General features: G+C 46.8%; 1 protein-coding gene across 12 annotated transcripts in view; it reads right to left on the reverse strand.

Moving 5' to 3' along the window:
• Positions 1 to 23,940, reverse strand: part of SERPINE2 (serpin family E member 2) — a 57,409-nt gene that overhangs the window by 13,575 nt on the left and 19,894 nt on the right. For 2 of the 12 annotated variants that reach the window (XM_013105919.4, XM_038183482.2), the window contains exon 1: positions 9,599 to 9,731. The exons of 2 other annotated variants lie outside the window; for them this stretch is intronic. Coding sequence is in view for 2 of the 10 variants with exons in the window: in XM_072042751.1 (XP_071898852.1) it covers positions 5,958 to 6,024 (67 nt within the window). In the remaining 8 variants the exon portion in view is untranslated. Of the gene's footprint in view, positions 1 to 5,957; positions 6,077 to 6,153; positions 6,429 to 9,598; positions 9,732 to 19,306; positions 19,408 to 23,940 lie in introns of those variants that run through there. 8 more of the 12 variants (XM_072042758.1, XM_072042757.1, XM_072042751.1 and 5 more) reach the window with 7 other exon arrangements.

A 23,940-nucleotide genomic window follows, 5' to 3' on the forward strand; every position in this document is an offset into this window, starting at 1 on the left:
AACAAGCTTTCAACAAGCTTTCATAACTGAAGCTAAAAACTCAACAATAGTTAAATTTGAACCTGAGGCTTCAGAAAGACAAACAGAAGTTTAAGGTAGTCATTTCTTTGTCTGTGAGCCTTGTAAATGTATATTTTACTTTTAAACAAAACTAGTAGAGTGTACAGACATTCACTGACATGAATGTGAGCTTGTGAAAGATGCTGGACTACAACAAAAATCCCTCTTCAAGGCAGTCCACCCAATTTTTAGATTGGGCACTTCAAGGAAGGAAAGCATCCCACTGGTTACGCTTGTAAATGGAAGACAACAGAAATATTGACAGTGCCCCAACAAAACGTATCCTAGAGAATAATAACTTTCATTCCTCATGCAGATCCGGTTCTTAACCCTGATGCTCAGGTTTCCAAACAAAGCAGATGACTGCATCATGCACTGAGCTGTATGAGAGATCCTCAGGCTGTGGTGAGCTCACCAAGACCTTCATCGCTCCCTCTGCCTCACGGAGCAGCACAGCACCACCCCGATTCCCACTCACCACGCTGAACTGGGCATTGCTGCCTGCATCTGACCTCAAAGCCTGGCTGAAGATGCTGCATGGTTTGAGCCGAATGGTCCGGTCAGGTAGACAGCTCTCAGGAAGGAAGAGGAACACCATGACGTGTCTCACCTGCACTGGTAGCTTTGTATCATTTCATGCCAGATGAAGTGTCTCCAGGCTACCAATCTCCAAATCACCTCGGCCTCCAGCCGGTGTTACCAACGCTAACCCTCACACACACCGGGCAGCGCACTCAGCTCTCACTGTGCTCAACTACTCAGACCATCCACATAATGTGCGGCTTATGTTTTTGGCTGAAGTTATTATGGAAGCATTTACATCAGACAGGACACCGCGCCTCCAGCCTGCACCTGCAGAACGCTTGGTACAAAAGCAGAGGCACATTAACACCGGCTGTGTGAGCTGGGTACAGGAAAACATCTGATGGAGCTGGGAGGAGTTGTTGTCAGCCCCAGGCCTGAAAGGCTACCGAGCATGGAGATCCTCCCACAGGAAAGGGATGAGGCTATGGAGGATTTCACCTTCAGAGCCAGACTGGGCTGTTGCACTCTTTCCCAATAAGAACAGGAGAAGTTAGTTTGGTTCAAGGTTAGAGGGGGAAAAATAAGTTTTAAAACTGGAATTTTTTAGCTCAAGTCCTGAGCTGGAGAAGACCTACCCCAAAGAGCCTGAAGAACACTTTAAGTGAATTAAGAAATAATGCACTTTCTTAGATTTCCACGTATCTATACCTACTGCACTAAGTACAACAGTGTGTTAGAATCCTACGAGACACCTCAAAGCATTCACTTTGAACCATCTCTTCAGCAGCAATAAGGTAGCACCCACAAGGATCCCTTTTCTGCCGTTTCTTTAAAGACTCATCAGGCACAAGGACATTTAGACACTGGGCTTCAGCAGCAAGCACAGCTAAAGGTAAAGTAAACCCAAACTGCAGAGTCTTGCAACATTGCAGGTCTCACTTATTAAGTCCCAAATAGCTCAGAGTGAGCCCTTGGGTGCCCAGAGAAATTCTGCCTGGGCCAAAGATTTGGGGGCATCTCAGTCTGAGATGTCTCCTTGTCAGTGCCATCTGTGCTACTAATTTAAAAAGTCTTATTTCAGCTGACATGTAAGCTCAAACAAAGTGCTTCACTTGAGGCATTTAACCAACTCTCTACAGCAGGACTGAATAAATACTTAACCAAACTTGTTAACAGCCTTTTAAAGAGCTGGCTGAGCACACAGCAATTGTTTCTCTAAAGCAATGAGACCTCTCTGGTTGCAGTGGGAAGGTCACATGCTGGATCTTGTTTTTTCAGAAGATGCACTCTTGGCAACATACTAAGAAACTCAAGCCTGCTGGTGAGCTTTTCCTCTCCCCCTCACAGAGGTTTGCAACTCCTCCTCTGCCTAAGCCTCTTATATTCCAAAGCCTTCAGCTACTTCCCTACGTGCTTTTGGACTCAGAGCAGCAGGACCCACGTCCTGAATGTGGGCAAGCCCAGGTTCAGGAGCGGTGGTGTCTTCCATGGAGCACAACAGACAAGCCAAGCCACAGCTCTGAAATGTTGCCTTCCTCCAGGTTTCCTGATATTCCTCAGCGCTGGCTCTCTCCTTGTGCCTGAGCTCTGTGCTACCTAATGTATGAAAACAGAGTGTATCAGCATGCCAGGTCACACGGAGGAGTAACACAACAGAACAGATTTGTTACTCAATACCTGAAAGGTTTAATACATGAAGAGCATTATACTGAAAGGATGGTCAAGTTTTAAATATTTTTCAACAGTTCAGTACTTGCATTGCTCTGAAGAGGAGTAAATTAATGCCAAAGCCATGACAAACATGCTTTGCACACAGATAAGCTGGAAGGGTTTTTGTTTCAGCAGACATTTTGCACGTTAAGATGCTGGTCTGACTCCCGGCACCACAGTCAGCCTTGCACAAAGGCACGGAGTGCAGCACTGGATCTGAGGCTCTCCTCTTCCAAGCTTAATCCTTTCTCTGCGATTTCTAATTCTCCCAGTTCATTCATCTGCTTGTGTTTGTTTCAAGATGGCCTGTCTCCATCTGGAATGGCTCCCTCCCAGCTTTATCCAACCAGCCTCCCCTGCCAAGGGGGAATTTCCCAGTGGAGCTCCAACTTGTAAAACTGGCTGGCCCCAGATAGGAACCATCTCTTTGTCCAAGCAGAGTTCCCACATGCACAGAAAGATTTTAATGGCTCCTTACGAAGAACCCTGACCACCACTTGTTGGGAGTTTCAGTTCAGCACGGAGGACAGACAGACAAGCTTTACTTCGGGCTTTCTGCAGGCTCAGAGCTGATGTCCCCAGCAGTCCACAAGCCAGGCTCATTTTCTGTCAGCATTTCCATCAGAGGCTTACAAAGCCCACACTTCACGTGGCACAGTACAACTGAACAGAGATAGCTTTAGTTTTCACCGTTCAGCTGGAACCAGCCTACAGCTACCCTGCACGACTTTGAGCACACAAGTAGGCATTCACGGAGGAGTTGCTTTTACTTCCATCCCATGCACAACTGAGAGAGCCAGCTTACACTCCGCTTCACGAAGCAAACCTTTCGCTCATGCCACACGGCAGGCGGCTTACAGAGGTGATCGGGGGAACTTGCAGTGCTACCACCAGTGTCAGACTTCACCTGCACTCTCATTATGGGAGACTCAGCACCCCTGTTAAGGGTTTGTATGCGTTACTTACTCCTGTGCTTAAAGAAGCATCTCCACGACCTCTAAGGTCCACCATCAACTCTTACAGTATCAGTAGGCTTAAGGAGAATTATGTTTTTAATTTACTGGCATCCCTTTATTAAAGAAGTTATTTTGTTGATCTTCAGTTCTTTATGCAACACGGTTATTTTACCATAAAGAAACAGCATGGGACAGCCAGCCCATCACGACTAATGCTGCAGAACCTGCTTTCCAAAAAAGATGCAACACAGTTTCACAACAAGGCCAGGAGACTGCACCACACTGCTCTGGATTTACCCCTGTAGGGGGACTGGTGGCTCAGTGATGAAGTATTTGCTTGAAACTTAGCAACAGGTTCAAAATCCAGGTTCCCATTTGAGTTTCTGTAGAAGAAAAAGCTTTGTGGAACCACAGCTCCTACTTCCACTGTGCATTAATAAGACTTGCTATGCAAGCACAAGCTCATTAAGAACCAAAGACAAGCCTACGGGACTGTAAGTTCCCAGTAATGAGGTACAGGATATTAACGTTTTGATAATGGGCTGTGTAAGTACAGATTTATGAAATAACTCCTCAAGGTGTGGGACTGACAACAGCTGGTGTTACCAACTCTGTTTCTTAACCACCACCTTTATGTTAACCCCTACCTCTGCTAGAGTATTTGACCTCCTTTTCCTCCTTGAAGAGCATGAAAGGGAAACAAGTACCCTTACTCATTTCCACTTGCTACAGGGCTCCTCTGACACCAGGACTCTCACGCCTCCACACACCTGCAGAGCAAAAGGAAAGTTGTTCTTTCCCCCCACCCCCAGGACAATTTTCTCCTGCGGACCAGTGACAAGTGCTGTGCCGCACTAAAATTTCATTAGAGCTTTGACGTGGCTCGAGAGCTGTTATATACCAGAATAAACAAGAAGTTGCCTTCAGATTCTACATGTTTTAGTTTACAGAAGAAATATTTTTCCAATTAAAAAAGCATGCTACCAAGCCCAGTTCCTATCATCCCACAACCTACAGTTCAGTCTAGCTTTACAACACAACTTATTAAGAAAATAAATTAAAAATTAATAGATATGGCAGGATCTATCAGCCACGTGACATCTAGCTGAAGCATGAGCACAATAAAGATGCCCAAATGGTGGAAGACTGAAAGCCTGTCTTTTCAATTGGTCTTTAAAAGAAAAAGAAAAAAACATTTATTAATATTAAAGTTTCTACCTATTTTTTCTTCCTACAAGAGGAGGAAAAATGGCAATAACTCTTAGCAGTTTTATGAACTTACACATTTGTATTTGATAGACTCATTTCACCATAAAAGTAAGTTGGAACAACTCCAGAGTTCACTATTCATCATGAGAACTTTTAAAAGATCTTGTACTTACACAGGCCAATATCCAAGACCTCAAATGCGAGGCATTTGTGTCTAGGGAATACTGCCATGAGACTTCCAGCAGAACACTTTGAGAGATCAGGAACACTGCTCTAACCATTTAGAGTGCTTGCTGTTGCAACACGGTGATAGGAGACTAGCCTTTTATTTATTAATCATATTGTACAATGTTCATGAACTTCCTATTTCCAAGTTAATTTAGATACCCTGTTCCAAACTGAAATACTAGATAAGTATAATTCTAAAGATGTAATTTAACCAAGGACAAAAGCTCTTAAAATTCACTATTAAAACCAGCTCGACTTCTTAAATCTAGGACAGCTTCACTGACTCAGACTTAAGCTCACGGAAGCATCAGATACGAGTTTCTATTCGCCATTTCTCAGACCTTCCAAAGCTAGCTTAAAGTTATCACAGCCTTAGTTACCTTAGGGATATTTACCTTTTTTTTTTTTTTGCAGCACATAGGTTTACTTATATTCATCTTCCCTCCCCCCCCCCCACAAGCTTTAGAAGGGAAACCAGCCAACTACAAATGCCAGAAAGCACTGGTGCTGTAGGGAGGCAGGAGTCCCATCTAGTAGGGAGTCAGGAATGAGCCATTGTGCTGGGAGCCCCGGCTGTGCCCTCCGCTGTCATCTGCGAGAAGACTGACGTTAACCAGTTAATAAGAGAATTAAAAGCTATTCAGAAGACTTATGTTTGAGAAAACATGCTCTTTTCATTAATCTGACCTCATTCCTGATTAATCCCACTGGCTTACCACAGGTTTCTGGGAAGGCAAGACCTGAATTTCCATAGGAAAAAAAAAAAGAATTGAATATGAACTATGTACAAGAGTCTTGCAAGAAGAGATCATGACCTAGTATATTAAGCCATCTGATTCAGTTCAGATTGGAGCTCGTAGGCTGGGCTGTGAGCTGCGCTAGCTGAGAAGCCTCCACGCAGCCCATCGCTATTTCTGTAACGCAGATGACAAACCTCAGCAGAGGAAGTAGGCAATTAGCTAGGACAAGCAGCCTCTTAAGCTGAGCTGCCAGAGCAGCTGGAGGCCTCGAGCTTGCTTCACTGCTGAGAAAGCGATGCAAACTACTTCTCCAGCATGAAAGTCTACTGCAAGACGGAGACATGTAGCTAGAAGACAAAGCCACCAGCTTGTACATAGATAGCTCCTTACTTCACATCCTTTAGGAAGCTGAATGGAAGATATAAAGCTAAAGTTAGTTCTGCTCCTGGTTTTGTACCTTTAACATGTCAGAGCCAATGAAAAAAATCCCTCCTACTAAAAAAACAGAGGAAAAATACAAAAACACAACCTTTGGCCAGCTGAAGCTTGCAGTTCGTATCAGATGACACGGCTGTCTCAGGACCTGCGAGAACCATCAATAAATGGCACAAGGTGCCATTCTGCAGCAATAGGTGCTAGAAGTTCAAGCTGTTAAATAAGAGAAGCATTTAGGAAGAAAAAGCTTGGTCAAAGCTACATAGCTGATGAACATAAATTGTTATTACCTGCACATCAGCCTACCTAAGAGGTTAAGATGTACCAACAAATCCCAGGAACGCTTCTGGAGACTCCTGTATAACTCACAAGCCCAGCTGACGGTCTGCCACTGCCAGGTATCTCCCAGGCAGACAGCTTGTACCTGTGTGCTGCGGCCACTGCACACGCACAGCCTTGCGCTGGGGTCTTCAGTCCAGCACTTGCTGGTGATGGATCTTGATGCCCTCCATAGATGCTCTCACGATCACAAGATAGTAAGAAGTTAAACCTTTGGCTGCTGTTTCTAAAGCCCGGGAAGAAGAGAACAGGAAGCCGCCTGAAGCACATGGTTTACATCACACTGTGGAGCACAGTCAGCAAGACTGAGATCTCCACCTTCAGGAGATCACCTCACAAGATGAGTATCTTTTCATATTTAAACCACTGTGTGGCATAGTTACCAGGCACCGGCAGGAGTTACCTCCCAGTTTCATTCCAGAACTATAAGCAAAAGCATCTTTCTGGCCATGAAAGGTGAACACTGGACCACAACAATTACAGTAAAACAGGACCAAGACATGTGTTTCTGCAGACACTGCTCATAAAGAGGCGCTAAAAGATAAAGTATTTCACCTAGCATCTAAGTATCTTAAGGCCTTAATAAACAACTCAAGAAACTATGGTTGAAACTAGAATTATCACCAGATTTGTCCCATCCTCTTCCTGTCCATGGTCACTGGCTCCTACTTCAGCAGCACCTCCCCTGTGTGCTGGCACAAGGATCCACGCAGCTGAGCGGTGAACCACGTTGGTACTAAGACGTGAAGAAGCAGAGCACAGGACAGCTTCTTTCCATAGCACACCAGCATAAACATCCATGTAGCTGCAGGATGTGATCGCCTTTATTTTCATCTTTGCCTCCTCCCACCCCATCATTTCAGCCATCACAGAGGGGGCTCACCTGAACACATACCTGGTTGCACACATTCAGCTTTCTCCTATTTTCATGCCCACCAGCCATTCACTTTAAGTTAACTTTATTTTCATAACTCTCTAATTTAGAGTGTTAACCTTACAGTTCATTGTAGGGGACAGGCCATGCCATGCTACCTGCTCTCCAAAGCTAAAAAGAACAGGCAGTTCTTAAATCACTCCACTTACTCACAAGTTGCTTATGGTACTCTGAATGACACTGTATTTCCAGGCTGGCAAACCTTTGCTGTAAAGCATGATCTGTAAGAGTGCCACGGGTGACAGGGAGGATGCCCAGAGGCACACAAGGATGACTGTATCCAGTAACAGTTTACAGATTAGTGATGATTAATGAATCTTTTTCCTGTCTTCCCACGTATAAAATCTTTGGCACTAAAGAGTAACAGAAGCTGGTTAACAGGCCAACTAACTGGAAGTCTTTTGTCGATTAGGCTGGATTTCCCCCTAATGGCATAAAGGCATGCTTCTTGCGATTAAGCAATTCAAGCTGTCCAGGCAACCCTGACCTGAGGTTCCAAGGAAGAGCTTCCAGCAAGCCTCAGCTTCTTCAATCACGAGCGCTGCAGTTGCCTAGCAAGGATCAAAAGCCGTGACCGGCTGCACAAGCTGAGCAGACACCGCACGCACCACCTCTGAAGCAGCAGAAACGTAGCTTCAGCTCCCTCTGGACTGTTCCCTGACTGCAGAGGTATGCCATTTACATACATCTCCATTTTAATTCCTAGCAATAAGGAGAGGTAGGTATTTTGATGCATCTATATGCATACACCCTGATACAGTCTAGAAGTGCCTCGTACAACACACTGGCTTCGCTACTTGACATGTTTTCTGCCTAACAGCGTGCTTGCTGAGGAGCTTTAGGAAGGGAACTGACAACGGAGACCCACACTGAAAGTCTCTGCATGCCTCAAAGACGTGCCAGTTTCCCTGTTGTCACTGACAACACCAAACAGAAGCTTCAGCACTTCTGTGTGCACCTTTAGACAAAATTCACCACAGATTCCTGTTTTTTTTCTTGGGTACCGACATGAGTTTATACCACCTCCTACATGAGGTACCCAGAGCTACACACAGACTGCTCTGTAACGATGCTCACATCCCCACCCTCTGAAGGAGTTTTTGTAACACCCAGACACAGGTAGCACAAGCCAGAGCAACTTCCAGAGAAGCACCTTTTCAGCATCTTCACCACACAGGCAAAACGTGCGGCCGGATCGCCCGGCATACAGCGTGCCCACAGTTTTAAAGGCCCAGCGGACCAGCAGTCATTACACAAAGTTTGCTCCTGTGCCAAACAGCCGCTGCTCTCACGGGTTTACACACCACAACGCGCCAGGACTCCAAGCTAGCACATCCTGCGCATATTTGAACTCCTCCGCTCACTCGTCCTGCCTCTCTGCTTGCAGCGGTGCTCACCTCACACGTTTTAGGGACTCACCGATGGCTCAATGCTTTTCACATCGCTCCTGCGTCTCTGCAGCTTCTCCCCTGCTCCGAAGCACGCAGCGGGGCGGCTGCTACACCTACATGCGGCTTACGAACAGTCTGTGCAAATTGGTTGCTAATGAATCCCTGGGAAGACCAGGGGGTGAGACGTAACTGAACGCTTGCACAAGAGAAAGTCAAGGCAGAGGAGGAAGTCATTTTTCAGTGCAGCGCACAAGAGTCAGCCTACCAGGTTTCTCTTTCAGGAAGTTGCCCAAGAATGCAATTAAAACCACGAAAACTCAGCCACGTTTCAGACCGACGTGCAGGCACGGGAACGGGGAAAAGAAACCATTGTCTGAGGCCCCTGCTCCACAGGTAGGTGCTGCCGACTTTCAGAAGGGAAACCTGGCACTTCCCTTGCACATCGCTGCCCAGCGCGCTGCTGTCGCCAGGGGCTGCTTTTCTGCGTGAGGACAGCGAGCGAGGCACACAACAGATTTACACAAGACACAAAAGTCCCCGTGAATCCCCCCAGAAGCGAGGACATTTGGGGCAGCACCGAGGCAGCCCCGGGCAGGCTCTGCCCTGCCTCAGCACCCACCCGGAGCCGCCAGCGCTGGCTAAAGCCTGCTTGGACAAAAAAACCTACATCCCCCTGCCCCCAAACCGCAGCGGCTGCACTGCCTCGTCCCACGCTCCTCTGCCGGGCTCCCTGGGTGGGAGGAGGAGGAGGAGGAGGAGGAGGAGGAGGAGAAGGAGGATGGAGCGGGGATGCAGCCGCTGCTGGAGGCGCTCGGAGCGGCTCCCGGCGCCCCAAGCCGGGCTCGGCTCACTTCTTGTACGCCCAGTGGGGAAAAAAAATAAAGCCCGAAAACTCTTTGCTCCCAGAGGAATTAAAATAACAACACCCCCCCCACACACACACACCGCAACTCGGGGCAGCGGGTAGAACAGCAGCCAGCCCCCGGGCAGCCCGCACAGCGCCCCGCTCCCCCCCTTGGCAGCCCCCTCTTTCCTCCCCCTCCTTCCTCCTCCTCGCCCCCCGGCGCTCACCTCCCCTCGCAGCTCCCAGCCCGCGGCCGCCCCCTCCCAGCAGCGCTCGGCCGGAGCGGCGGCGGCGGCGCCCGGCGTTTATAGGGCCCGCGGCCCGCCCCGCCCCGCCCGCCCCGCCCGGCCCCCGGCCCCGCTCCGCCCCGCTGGGCCGCAGCGCCTCTGCTGGCCCTCCCCTCAGCCCCTTCTGCTGTGGGGAGAAGGGGAAGGGGCTGTGGAGGCGGCCCTCGTGGTGCCCAGCGAGGGGAAGGGGGTCCCACAGGTGGTCCCCACAGCGCCGTGCCCCCTCCTGGCAGCCACGAGAGGGGGGGGGGTTCAGACCCTTCCCTCACACACTGCTGTGCTGGTGCCCTGTGCCCGAGCCCCCCCTCAAACACCAACACAGAGTTGGGGTGTTGGCCCCACACCCATCGCTGGGGTTTCGCTTTTCTCATGAGGAGTGTGACAATGTGACAAGACAGAAGGCTCGTCCTGGAAAAACACACGTGAATCTTCACACTGACAGCCCCAGGCTCCTCAGCCGACACAGCAGAAGAGGGAATTTCCACTAGTAATACCCAAAAGGCGCTACCGTCAATCCCAAAGAAACAGGCAATCCATTGGTCTGGCAGAGTACAACACTTACTTGTTAAGTCATCCTTTCTGAGCCTGTTTTCCAACAAAAATGTTTCATGCACAGCACAGGCCAGCCTTGAAGAAACAGGACAAGTATGTCATAAACCACATTTCTTCCCTCAGGAGTTTGGACTCTTCAGGATGAAAAAAACACCTCCTGGCATAAGCCGGAGCAGCGGCAGCCCCCTGAGCGCTGCTGTGCAGTTGTTGGTGCTTGAGGTGGTTTCCTGGGGCCTGGTGTCCACCAGGACGGCTGCGGAGAGCCCCTGCTCCTGTGCAAAATGCCAGCGGGCAGATGAGGAAGGTGGCGAGGAGCTTGGCCTCAGCCACGGCGAGGGGAACTTGACTGAGACAACGTCCTGGCACCCGCAGGCGAGGCTGTCTAGGAACGTTTTCTTCACAGGCAGTGCTAGCTGAGGTGGACGTTTCTTAGGCTCTTAGTACAACAGTTGCTGCCATTTACAAATGAGCTCATTTTTGCTATTTTCATTTGAAAATGGCCTCCTTTTTTCTTTCCAAAATACTCAATTTCTGCAAATGTGGGTCCATTTCTGAGCTGAGTAGTGCCGAATTTAAAAAACAACATTTGTGTGATGATCATATTCTTAGCAGGGATGACCTTAGAGTATCCATTTTCTCTCATGGATGAACAGAGAATACTGTGTCAGAGCTCTTGCCCAACTGCTTAACATCATGAAAACCATATGGGAAAATGTTATTGAGTGGCTTGAAGAGCCTTTTGGTACAATCTGGCTTATAGAAAGGAAACAGAAGAGCCAAACCATGTCCGGCCAGCTGCACCCAGATCTTGGGGCAAGAATCCTGTCTATAATCTGAAAGGCTGGAGACCTAAACCAACATTCAAGCTCTCATATATCCTCAGCTTGGGTCTGAACCCCAAATTTCCAGATGCAAAGTTTATAGTCGGTCTTCAGTAGAAGCAGGACATTGTAAAGGGAAGTTTCATTCCATGCAAATTGCCATGAAATAGGTTCAGGTTTCCTTACACCCCCTTCGGACAGCACAGTTCTGACCCGGTGAAACTGGAACTAAAGAGTTACAGCCAGAAGGCAATGCTATCCCTCCCCCTTCTTGTTGCCACCCTAGCCCACACCTGGAAACCAAAGTAGCCATGGGCAACCACCTCTCACCCAAGTAAGAAATCACTGTTCCTCCTCATTAACGGATGCTTTAAGTGATCAAAGCCGTGCCCAGGAAACAGAGGCATCACACACAGTATTTACTTAGCATCAGCAAAGGACTTGGTTGTGGAATTTCAAGCATCAGGCAAAAACAGTTGAATTCAACAGGAGTTTTGGGTGAAGCCACATGAGGTTGTCCACCCTATGTAACAGCTGCCAAAAAGGGAGCACCACCGACCAACCTCTCCTTCCTGGGGGGCTCAGAGCACCACCTGTGTCTCTTGCTCCATTGCTTGTCAAACACTTCTGTGACCCACCTTTTTCAGGCAGGAAAACAAAACAAATCACAACACTGACCTTTTTTTTTAAGACTTCATCCTCTGAAGGAGCCTTCTGAGGTGCTTGATGAATGCTGGAGCCACCAGAATTAGGAAGTGTCCAGGCCCACAGCAGACGGGAGTGAGGCTGGCTTAAACTGCTCTAGGACCTTAGCTGCAGGAGGCATTGCAAGCTCTGGCTCAGATTCCTTTCTGTGTGTGCACGTGGGATACAGTCGGTTGCTACTGGAATTCATTTCATACATAAGTACCAATGCACAGAGATTAAAGATGCATACATGAAAGCCAAATTCACTGACAAGTTGCATGCGCTGCGAGGCTACAGTTGAAAGCACAGAGGATCTTCTGATGGTATCTCACCTTAGGAAGGGCAGATCTCAAACTATACGCCAAGTTGCTAATGAGGATACAGGAAATCTCATCCATTTTTTCCACTTGAAGCAAAACATCTCTCCCCACAGAGGGAAATGTTAATGTTGCCTTGTGTGATTTAAACTTAAGAGAGGAAGCTGACAGACAGAAAGTCATGGTGAAATAGAAAGACTGACTCCAACACAAACAAGCCTAAGCTTGACAAAATAGGCTGTAGTTTTAACAAGCAGCTTAGGAAAAGACTAAGGCGGAGGCCCTTAATGAAAACTGCCTTCTTTTGAGGCCAAAACTTTTAGAGCACCATTTCTCAAGCAGTGCAGACTGAAAATCCAAAATTAAAAGTTTTTTTTTTAAAAAAACTTCACAGTTCCCATACATGTTTTATAAAGCTAAGAGTAAAAAATTATGGTAAAAGTGATAAGCCTGTAGAATTTATTGTTTCATGTGCAGCTCTGACAGGTTGCCAACAGAACGGTGCTGCTATATGGAGAGTGGAAGAAATGACATTTTCTTTGCTTTAGATTGTTATAAAATTTTCAGTGCTTTACAAGCCCCCAGATGGTTTTTATAACCCCTTCAGGGGTTGCAACATATTGACTGAGAATACTGATTTATATAGCAAACTCCGCTCTCTTCTCATTGCTGGCAAAAATTACTGCTTTGTATATATGTATACATACAGTGGCTGAACATAAATAAAAGCCCAACAAATAATGAGATCTGAGGCAAAATTCACCACCTGGTGGTACATTAACACGGATGAAATTTCCCTAAATTTACACTGGTGTAAATAAAAGGAATATTTGGCCCTAAATCTTTTAGGTGAGCTCTGGATTGAGGATTAAAAAGTTTGTACTCTGTTTCACCCTTCAAACCCAGTAAATTGCTGGCTACTTTTATTGGTGGCAACAACAGGGAAACATTTCCAGTCAACAATTCCCTTTATTTATTGGTGTTTGTTGAGTTCATCTGAAGTAACTTAGCTGGAAAGCAGCAGCAACTTGGGTCACACCATGGAAACACCCCAGCAGGTGATCCTAGCACCTCAGGAGGAACAGCTCTGAAAGGCTTTTCGTGTAATCAAGAGCAAACAGCGTGTGCAGCCTGTATTTTATTTCGGGCAGACCACCAGATTCATTTGTATTCGTGTAGTTAGTGGGGTAATTGTCAGTAAGACGATTCCTATGGAACAGTGGCTTCCTGAAGTGTACCGAAGCCCAGTGGTGGATGATGAAGAGCTCGTTACCTGGTGCTGTGTGCTGACCACGGCCAGGGAGGAGGCACCACGGTGTCAGGAGGTCACTCAGAGCATGGGGAGCCTGATTTTAGCTCCCCCCAAGGCAAGAGGGGTGCCTGTGTTCCCAGCAGAGCTCTTCGGCCACTGCGGCTGAGGCTTTTCTGGAACAAGGGAGAGCTCTTAAGCTCTCATGTTGATGCTTTCCTACTTTGCATTAAAGAATTAAAAATGCATTTGATCAGACAGAGGAAAGGAAGAGCCCGACACTGGAGCTTCACATCTGAGTCGTTCCTTTGGGAGGGTGGAGTTCCACTCCTCGCTCACAAGGGCAGACTGCTTTTGTGTTTTACATTAATCAGCCAGCGGATAAAATGCATGAACAATTCCTAAGCTGGGCAGAAAAATTAACTAAGGGCCTGGTCCTCAGAATCCCGGCTGCTCCTTTGCACTGCACAACCTCATCTCTTCTTGGAGATGGACCTCAGCCCACGTCCCTTGGCTCTGCGCTGGTGAAGGCAGAACTGCTGCACTCAGCTTTCATGCTGCTTGAAACGGGCATCTTAAACCCTTCAGACTGCAAACTTTCTCTGGCAAGGCACACACAGCTCCTTCAGCCCCCAGCTCTGCTGCAGCCTTCTGACACCGTGGTACTAAGAAAGGGCGGTGAGCTGCTCCCAGATTACCTTGGATTTGTGTGGATATTGGGCTAAGCCTCACCAGCAAAGCTCCTGCTTACGCTTTTGCACGCTGTGTTTCAGTTGTAGGACCCAAGTGGCCAGAGCTGGCAAACTTGTATTGTTGGTTCAACTGTTTCTGCTCACTTGGACTGCTGTAAAGAGAGCAGGCAGCAGCACAGCTCCAGACCTGAAAGCAGGCAGGGAAGCGGGCTTGGCAGAGGGAAAAATGCAGGGGCAAGCCAGGCAGCTCGGGGGAGGCGAGGCAGTGGAAGGAGCCCGAAGCACAAACAAAGCAAATGGCAGCCTTGAGGCCGTCCGCAGCCCAGGCACGGCCTGCCTCCCAAGGCTGGGAGAGGCTTAGCATGATAGCGGGGTCGGCAGAAGGGGGACGGTGTGAGTGAACGACACTGGTTTGGGGCAGAAATCTGCCTGTCACTCAGCGCTGGGAATGCTACAGTTTGCCATTGTAAATAGCCTATTCTGAAACACGGGCTCTCTCGGCACTCAGCCAAGGGATGAAAGATCTCATCCGAAACTCTTCAGCTCTGTGAAAGCCCGGTACTGCCATGTCAAGCCCAAATTGCCTCCTCTTGGTGTGGGCAGGATGCAGTGCTTAAACGCTTGTGACACGCATTTCCTAGAGATGAATTGCAGCTCACCCTGTGGCCCATCACCCATCATTTACTATCTACATAAAAGCAGCAGGAGATGATTAGAGCAGGGAACTGCCCTGCTCTTGCTATATATAGTGCCCTGCCTGCTCAGCCTGTAACATTTCAACTATTTGGTTGTAAATAATAGTCTAAGAAGGAGAATAAAATGAAAACTGTTCTCAGAAAAGTTGGTGTAAAAAAGCAGACCAAAAAAAAGAAAGAAAAGAAACACAGGTCCAGAGCACACTAAGCCTTCTACCTGGGCCTAAGAGCAGAAGAAGGCATTTATGCAGCGTGTCCCACCACCCGCCCTGCTGCTTGCACGATGTGGGGCTACAGCCCTTGGGACCTGCTGGTAGAAACCACAGCCTCCAATCTTCTGGCGTGCTCCTTCTGCTCAGCACCTGCCAGTGCGGGCTGAAGTGAAGGCTTCCAGGGCTTCCAGTGCTCCACCTGAAGGAATTCTCACACTTAGATTTCAAAGGGTGCTGGGAGGCCGCACGTATTTCTTTTTCATGTATATATTTAAATCTATTCAAATTCGTTCCTCTTATGAAATCATCACATCATCGTGAATCATCATTGGGACTTATTAGCTTAAACTCTACACAGAACACGCTTGTAATGAAAAATACAACATACCTAGGCCTTGAATATTCCATGGGTACCTGGGTGCCTTGCAGCAATAAATAGATTTTCTAGCAGTTGCCTGAGGAGGAAAAGTCAATTTATTCCCATTTTACAGAATAGTAGCAGAGGCAAAGTGGTCAGTCCGTGGTTGCTCAGGAAGTCTGGGGAAACTACCCCAGATCTCAAGCATTTCAACATAATTACTAACCCACAGGGCCAGTCTCTTCTCAAACCAGATGGAAAAGCAGCACATAAAGGAAAAAGAACAAAGAAAGGGGTGTCTTGTTTTGTTGCCAGTGAGGAGTAAGAGAACAAAGCCATTAACAAAGCGCTTTCCCATGTGATTCAAATTAGGACAGCCATAATAGTGGAAGACATTTAGGCTTTCATTCTCTTCAGTGATATTTTCAAATTTGGGAAAGTTTTTGTTGTTGTTTTGCCATTCAACATAAATAAGGCAAGCCTGGTGCCACCACCAGAGTGACTCACTGCCCTAAAGAAATGTGGAAAGTCCACAGTAGAGGAAATGTATCTCTAAATGGTACATTTCAGCCACATCAGTACAAACTTTTCTATGCTGGGAAACAACCTCTCCACGGTTTGGAGGAAGTGCTCTCTAACAAATGAAAAATGAATTGCAAAACCCATTAAGTTCACTTTTTTTTTTTTTTTTCTCTTTTCATGAGTAAGGAATGAGTAAAAACAAGCAAACAAGTCATCTTGGCTATGAACCAAAGTAGGCATAAAACATTAGCTGGGTTTTTAGTCATAACCTACTGAGAGATCTATGGTCTCAATGAATTTTTGGTCTTGCTCTTCAGGAAATACACAATACAGAGTTTACTCAAGATAACTTAATGATAACAGCTCGAGGCATTTTGGTTACTAGCTGTAGGTTTCTTTCTTACTGACGCATTCCCCTGGAAACCTGGCCTTGGCTCTGCATTCTGCCTCAGTCAGTTTTTTTAGATTTCGTTTTCTTCAGTTCTTTCAAACTGAAAATAAATAAAAAGGTTGGAGGGAGTATCAAAACCAAACGAGAACAGCAACAAAAACCCACAGAACCCACACACGAGAATTTCCAATCTGAAGTTTCTATTCACTGTTTTAGGGCTTCTTTTGGGGGTTGGAAATTCAGAAAATTCGATTTTTAAAATGAATATTTGCAAAACAAGCATTTGCAAAATGTGCTTTCCTGCCAGCTCTAATGAATACTTTCTGATTAGCCATTTCTCTGAGACGAGGTGGATGTTTTCATACTCCCAGCTCTTCGCACAGTACGGTGCATTGCCTTCTCCGGCAGCAGTTAGCTCAAGGTCTGAATTAGCCTTGCTTTGAAGGTGCCTTGCATTGGGCTGAGCAGAGTATTCATCTGTCCTGCCCAATATACCGAATCCTGGGATGTCTTTGCCTTGTATATGCAATAGTAAACCAGGACACCTGGAAGGGATTTTTATTGTGATAAATAATGGGAAGTTGTAGAGGCGGGGCAGCTTGGACTATTTCCTGGATTTTACTGATAGGGAAACAATACAAAACTAATATTCTCCCAAGATTTACAAATTAAGACTCCAGACTTTATTCTTTTTGTCTTTTTCTTCCTGCCATTTGAGTGAATTTTGGGGCTAACAAGAACTCTGAGGATAAGGTCTGAAGAGAAATTTTACATTCAGCCCCAGAACATGAACTTGGCTAAAATGACGATTCTCTTTCAGAGGCCTGCAGAGACAAACAAGGTTCAGGGGTTTGATTTCCACCCTCGGGGCAGGTGGGCTCCCACGAGGAGGGGACAGACAGGATGCCCACAGCTCCCCAGCCAGCAGCAGGGCCATCCCCATGGGACGTGGGCATTGCTGACGGCCACAGGCCGTGCTGCTGCTCTGTGGTCAGCCCCCGCCACAACTTCCCTTCCCTTTCTTGTTGAGCGATGGCGCAAGGTCGAGGCCTGGCTTGGTCAGATGGGTCCGTCTGTCAGCCTGAGCACCGTTAGGAGAAGTAGGGATGATGTTCAGGCTGTGCCCAGCCAGGAACCTTCCACGAGTGCCAGGAGCTGGGAGGCTAGGCCATGAGACCCCCCCAACAGTGCCCATCAGAGCACGCTTACTTCCTAGGTCAGGCCTGAGCACCACGCCTGCCCCTCCCAGACCAGAGGATGCTGCCACAGCAATCCACATCGTACAGACAGTGACTGCCGTTTCCACTGCTATCATAACAGTGCTTTGGGTATTTGTCTATCTCCAGGCTGTGTCCACTGTCTGCATTTTGCAACCACATGTAAGCTGGCGGGCTTATGGGCTAGCCTAAGAAAACCTCAGCTCTGCACTGAAGTCTTAGGGTCTTCCTTGGGTCAGCACCTTTTTGGCTTAAACACACACAGCCCAACAGACCAGAAAGAAAAGTGACCCCTTAACTGAGACAGGGCACGGGGAACCAGAGGCTGTCTCACGTCACCTCATCCCAGAGGGAAAACAAAAAATATGGCTTTTGCTTTTCTTGTGCCAGGCAGCCAGCTCTGCCTCCCAGTGTCACATCAGCCCCTGCAAAAGGGGACATCGCTTCCCAAGCCTGATCTGTGCTCAGGGCTGCACAAACTTCCCCATGCCACATTAAAGGTTTTGTTTGTTTGTTTTTAACTGGGATGAGATGGTCCATTTTATATTTCCAGCTTTTGTTTTGCTCTAGTCCTGGCATTCCTCTGCCTATGTCTGTCAGTGAGGGTTTTGCTGTTTGCTCCCCAGCCACGCCACATGAGCCCAGTGGATAAGCTTTCAAGTTAGAAATCCAGCATGCCAGCAGCAGCGCACCCTGGCCCTGGCTTGCTCTGCCTGATGGGCTGGACAAGGCTTCAAAAACATTGATGCTGCAGCCCTATGCCTGCCTTTCCTGCAGCACTCAGGAAATCTGTCCATGCTATAGGAGAACGGACCACCACAGAAACACTGCCTGGTTTCAGCAGATCTCCGGAGTTAGCTGCCTAAAGATCATAAATACACGGATTAGGGTTTCTAACTACAAATTCTTGGACAGTTGCCAATAAAAGCTGGATTTCTATACCAAAATGTGAATGTATCTCCCTCTAGCCACAATGCCAGGACACCATTATCAACCCATATAATTAATTCGGTGCATCGTGCAGCTCAGGAGTCACAGAAGACCATGTAAAATGTCCACCCAGCTTAAAAATGACTGCAGTTAAGTGCCCTCACCAAGAATTCTTCTAATTACGCACCGTGATGGAAGGGGCAAAAGGCACATGAAGCAACATGAGGCATATGCATTCGTATTGGCTTTATGTTATCAGGTCTCCTGCCCTACAGTATCAGAGGGAGCTTTTTCTGGCAGTCTGCCTGTTATCAGGAAGGCAATCCTGATAGTATTGAGCTGCATAAAGCGACTTCAGCTGCTCTTAAGAACTTCTCACTTGATTGATACGCTAGTCCAAAGGTGGTGACCTCGCCCAGCGCCTTAACGCCTCCTCCCTGGGGTTGGTATTCAGCCAGACTGTGCAGTCACTTGTGTTGAATAAATGGCATATATCAAAACATTGTTTTTAGTAACTTGTAAGAAAAAGCCAAGATTTAGGCTCAAAGTAGCTTTGAGACAGCTCAAAGCGCCAGCCTCTCATATCCATCCATTTCTTCTAAGAGCATTTCCAACTCCCCGAGCTTCCAGAGAAGCCATTTCTTACAATCACTGCTGGCCAGCACAGCCCTCAGAGGTGTCCTGGGCGCTGCTTTCTGAGGATGGTTATTTCTCTCCCAGGCAGAGCTCCTGGTAGCTTTCCACAGCTTATCGCAATAAATCTTCACGTACCCAATTTTTATAAGCGTTTTTCATGTCAAGTGTTGAGCAATCTAATATTACATCATTTACTGCGTGTTCACTGTCATCAAGAGCGGAGAACTTTCTACCGGATACGATTTCCTTTCAGAGTCAAAACAAAGACATACTAAGCCTGAGTCTTTCAAGCACTGCAAGTCTGGCCCCGGTCTCTAGCACATGTGGAGGATCAGTGTCAGGCAGCCAGCAACAACAGATCTCCCCCACCTTTCAGAAGCGGTTCCCTCACACCAACACGGTGATGCAGAAGGACTGAATTCCACTTCATCAGCAGTTAGAGCCCAGCTTTCACAGGAATAAATAGTTACCTGAGGATCAAAGCAGAGAATCAGAGTTTAGTGTTCATGCTCTTCCTTCACAACGAATGGGATGCGGGGCTCTTTATGTGATCACTAGTTCTGACTCATTCTGAAAGGCTGCTGTTAAACAGATCCAAGGTGAATTACATCTCTGGTAATAACTAGAACCGTTTCAGGACTAGATTTTCAAGTTATCTCTTTGCATATGTGCCTGAACAAATTGTGCACACCATGTTGCTTGGCACTAACACTGCAACTGCATGCACCAAGCTGGCATCTGTGCATGCCCATAGCCAGCGAGACCCCAGACTGGGTTTGGACTGGCTGCCCAGCCTGGCGCACTGATCTCTCCGAACAGCTGGCTCCCACTTTTATTAAGTTGTTGTCAAAACAGTGCAGATAATAGAGCAGCAGAGGCTAAGAGCCACTTCCAAGTAACATAGACGAAACTGAGCTCACATGTCACGCAAGCAGTTATGGCAGCTTCTTCAATTTTGCATTCGTCTTTCCTAAACACGCTGTGCTTGGTAATCCGTGCCTGGGGTTAACACACCTCAGGTGTAATCGCACCTCAGGTTAAAGCCTTTCTTCTTGTGTGCAACTCTCTTGCCAAGTATCCTTTCACACATCATTACCAATGCCTACTCCTGGGTTAAATCACCTCCTGGTGTGACTGGGTGCCTCCTGGGTGCCCCTGCAACCAGCCCTGGTGAAGTGGGGGAAACAAATGCATCAGATGCTCATCCTTCAGCCCCTGGCACCATGCTACAGGGCAACACTCAGCGCTCCTTCCCCAGCCTCTCCCCAGTCCCTGCTTCTGGGATGGAGCTGGGGAGAGGGAGAACTGCCACTGATGGCAAGTGGGACGACCATGATAAAACCCCGCTGTCCTCTCAGCTCTGTAATAATCACTGTCAGAACTTTCCCAACAAAATAAAACAAATCCCATTGTCCTCAGGCTCTTTGCCCATTTGGTATCCATTTAATGTGGCATTTTAACACATTTTGCTACATCTAACTTAAATCTTTAAGTAGTCATTCCAACACTGGGCACTGTAAGATACATCATGACAGCAACATCTCTATTCACACTTCTCCAGCACACTCTTGATAAATCATCTACTATATTTTCAACTCCTTTTCTGGATTGGCATTCAGACCTTCACTTGGTATTTGTGGAGTGTTAACAGCTGTCTCCCTATTCCTGGTGAATACTTAGCAAAGGTTCTTGAAAATAATCTCAAACACCTACTGCTCTGCTCCTGGGGCTGTTCAAGCTTTCCATAGAGGCACTCCTGCAGACTATTAGGAGCACTTCTACTGCGGTCACCACTTGTGACACTGGTATCTCAGTTTGCTAAATGCTGCGTAAGATTAGAGATACCCTTGCAAAAGACAATGCAGAGGTGGGATGAAAGATAAGTTGCAACATAAAATGAGCAGATGAGGAAGTGAGGCACATATGGCTTTCAACCAAATATGCCACGCATTTTCCATATGAACACATGAGAGAACAAGGAGGTGGCATATTACAGTTCTTAAATCTGTCAAAGATGAAAAAAAAATCTTCTGGTTTATTAACAACGACAATTCAACAAGAGAAAAAAAAAAATCCCATAGCTAAAGTTTTAGTTAGCTATTTGGGGAGTTGGGTTCAGTCCCTAACCTGCCAACAACCTCTCGGAGGTCAGTTTTTTGCTTTGCTCTACCTCTCAAATTTGTTTTCCTTTACTTCTCTGTCTGTAAAATGGGTATACTGGCATTTCAGTACTGCAGGGGTTTGGGGTAAGGAGGTGCCCAGATTCAACAGAGTCTTAAAAGAGTTGTTCCTTAAAAGTTGACTATTTCCCATCTTGCTGAGGATTTTTTGATGTGCATGTAACAGAAGGTAGCTAGCAAAATGAAGTAATTAGTTCTGTGACATTTTCAGCTGCCTAACGAGTTTCACTTCTGCTTGTCACACAAGTATATCAGAACCAGAGCTTGTGTTACTAGTTCTCAATATTTTACGCTTTTTCAGGCTGCAATTCAACAGCTGCCTCAATATTGCAGTTGGAGCCAACATATTCCATATAGATTTCCCTCAATATGTTGCCATTTCTTAAAAGCCTTTGCTGTGCTGCTTTGCTATTCATGGCTTGATCGTGGCTATTTTAATTATAAATCTGGCACTTGAGTCCTTCTCCTACAAATCTGTGAGCTGAGGTTCTTTTAATGTCAGTGAGCATGATTTCTCTGAAAGCTCAGGTTTCTGTCCCAGCACTTCCCCCCCTCTTCCAGGTCACACATTATGTGCTTGCTAGTCAGTTCTGCACCCGAAATACCACAAATCTGAGGCAGAATACTACACTTTCCAGCCATTCACTGTTGTGCTCTACTCTGCTTTCTAGGTACAAGACGTTATTATATTCATCATCCATGTTATTGCAGGGCTTTCTGTGGCCCAAACCCTGTTCCTTAGTGCTGGGCCACAAAAATCTGCCCTTATAATGAGAGCTGTATGTGCTTTCATTGTTAGTTTTATTTCCTCACAAATACCTTACTGCATTCAGGATCATTTTTTTATTTTTTTTATTTTTTAACTGCTCCTGAACCAGTCAAAAGCCTTCTGTCCTTCTGGTGGAGAGCTATATGGTGAAACCCTTGCCTTCTTCTTCCATCCTTTAGCATGGCTGGAGCTGTATTAATTTCCCACTTCTTTTCTCTGTGCTGGCTACAAAACAAGTACACAAGAGTCTTGCTTCAATTAAAAATTATGACAATTGCCTGTATTGGTTTTAAGATTAAACTGACAGCATCTTTGCTCCTCCTATATGCAGATGGATATTCTTTGCAACTCCGCATTCCTGCTGTTTTGCACATCCCACATCCCATAGGCAGGAATCCCTGTGGCAGGTTCTGTCACTGCATGGAGGTGGGACACTCCTATCTACCAGTGCTTGCACCCCAATAGCTGTCAATCATATTCTTTGGACAATGCTTTTTCACCACCCAGATCACAAACTTTTAGAGAATGTTGAATTTAAGAAGGAAAACACAGCTCTGTATTTGACATTATATGCAACGTTATAATAGTACTTAAAACTATTTCTGAAATTGGACCTTATATCGGAACAAATGTTTGTTTTGTTTATTACTAAGAGGTATATTCTCCTTCTATCCACTAAGCTTTTCATGCAATCTGCAAGTACATAGAGAACACCGGGTACCCTGGGACACCAGCAGTCCTCCAATTCAGCTATGCTGCCTTATTCTTTTGCCTTCTGAAAATGCCTTATGCAACTTGTCAAAATCTGCAAGTTCAGAACTACTTGTGAATTTCAGAACTATTTTTAGATCAATCATACACAGCTCACTGAGTATCATGTTTGTTTTAGTAATTCAGGAAACCTTCTTTCTTAACTCTCCATATGTTACCAAAATCTGTGAGCAGTCCCTTGCCTTCTCTCCCAGGTATTGTACCCATAAAAGCTGTAACTATTTTGCATGCGTTAAAATTCTGTGTCCTATGAAAAATAATTTCCTCAAGCTCTTCTCTGAGTAGCTCCCTAGTTCCTAGTGCTGCTCAGCCAAAATCGTCTCCTCCATTTCTCACTCTCTTGAGTTCAGTTTGCCCTTCCCGGGCTACTATTTAGGACGGACTCTCCCTGTCCCTCCGGCTCCCCACTCAGCAGCTAGTGTGGGGGGACCAGAGCAAAGCCTTAGGGTGATGGCACTGCCAGCAGCAGACCCATGTGAGGCAGAGGAAGGAATAGGGGCCACCTCCCCATGCTGCGGGCAAATATTGCAACCTTTACACTAGTGGCGAGGAGGGCGACAGCAATAGCCACCTTGTGCTCTGAGCACTTTTCCCCCGCTTCTAAGTAGCTAAGTGACAGGTTTCATTTCAACTAACTTATTTCTGGCTTTGCTGTGGTGAGGAAAATGGAAAAAAGTGCATCTTGACTGAGCCAAGAAAGCAATTCATCTCACCTTCCTTCATTGGTGGTGTCACAGGGCCCACCACTGGTGAGCTGAAGATAAGGACAAATTCTGTCTCTCCTGTCATGTCAGATGAGACGCAACTATCCTGAAGAACAAAATCTGTACAACACCTCTGAACACCCAACCTCTGCCACCCTTACCCATCCCAACTCATCCTGCCCAGCATGGTGACCACTGGCTGCAGACCCTTACACCCAGCTGGAGGTGCCACCCCTGCCTCGACTAGAGGAGGAGTCCGGAGGAGCCAGGCTTTACAACAGCAGTTATTTGGAGAGCTGGATCCTCTCCAAAGGAGGGGGATGCTGTGCAGGAGGTCCTACGCATTATTGTCAAGAAATCTGCATGGGTGGGGACATCAGACAAGGACACCAAGTTCCCCTGTATCTCTTCATAGGGAGCAGCAGCACTGGTTACTTAGAGTCAACAGGATAAGCTCTCACCTAAACTATCCTTCCTGCCTCCTGTCACTGCTATAAAATATTCTTTTCTAGTCTCAGCTTCATCCTTTTTCCTCTACACTGGGGGCTGGTTTTGTTCCAGTTCTGCCCGTTGTCCTGC

Source organism: Anas platyrhynchos, chromosome 9, assembly GCF_047663525.1.
Source record: "Anas platyrhynchos isolate ZD024472 breed Pekin duck chromosome 9, IASCAAS_PekinDuck_T2T, whole genome shotgun sequence".
Classification (NCBI taxonomy): domain Eukaryota; kingdom Metazoa; phylum Chordata; class Aves; order Anseriformes; family Anatidae; genus Anas; species Anas platyrhynchos.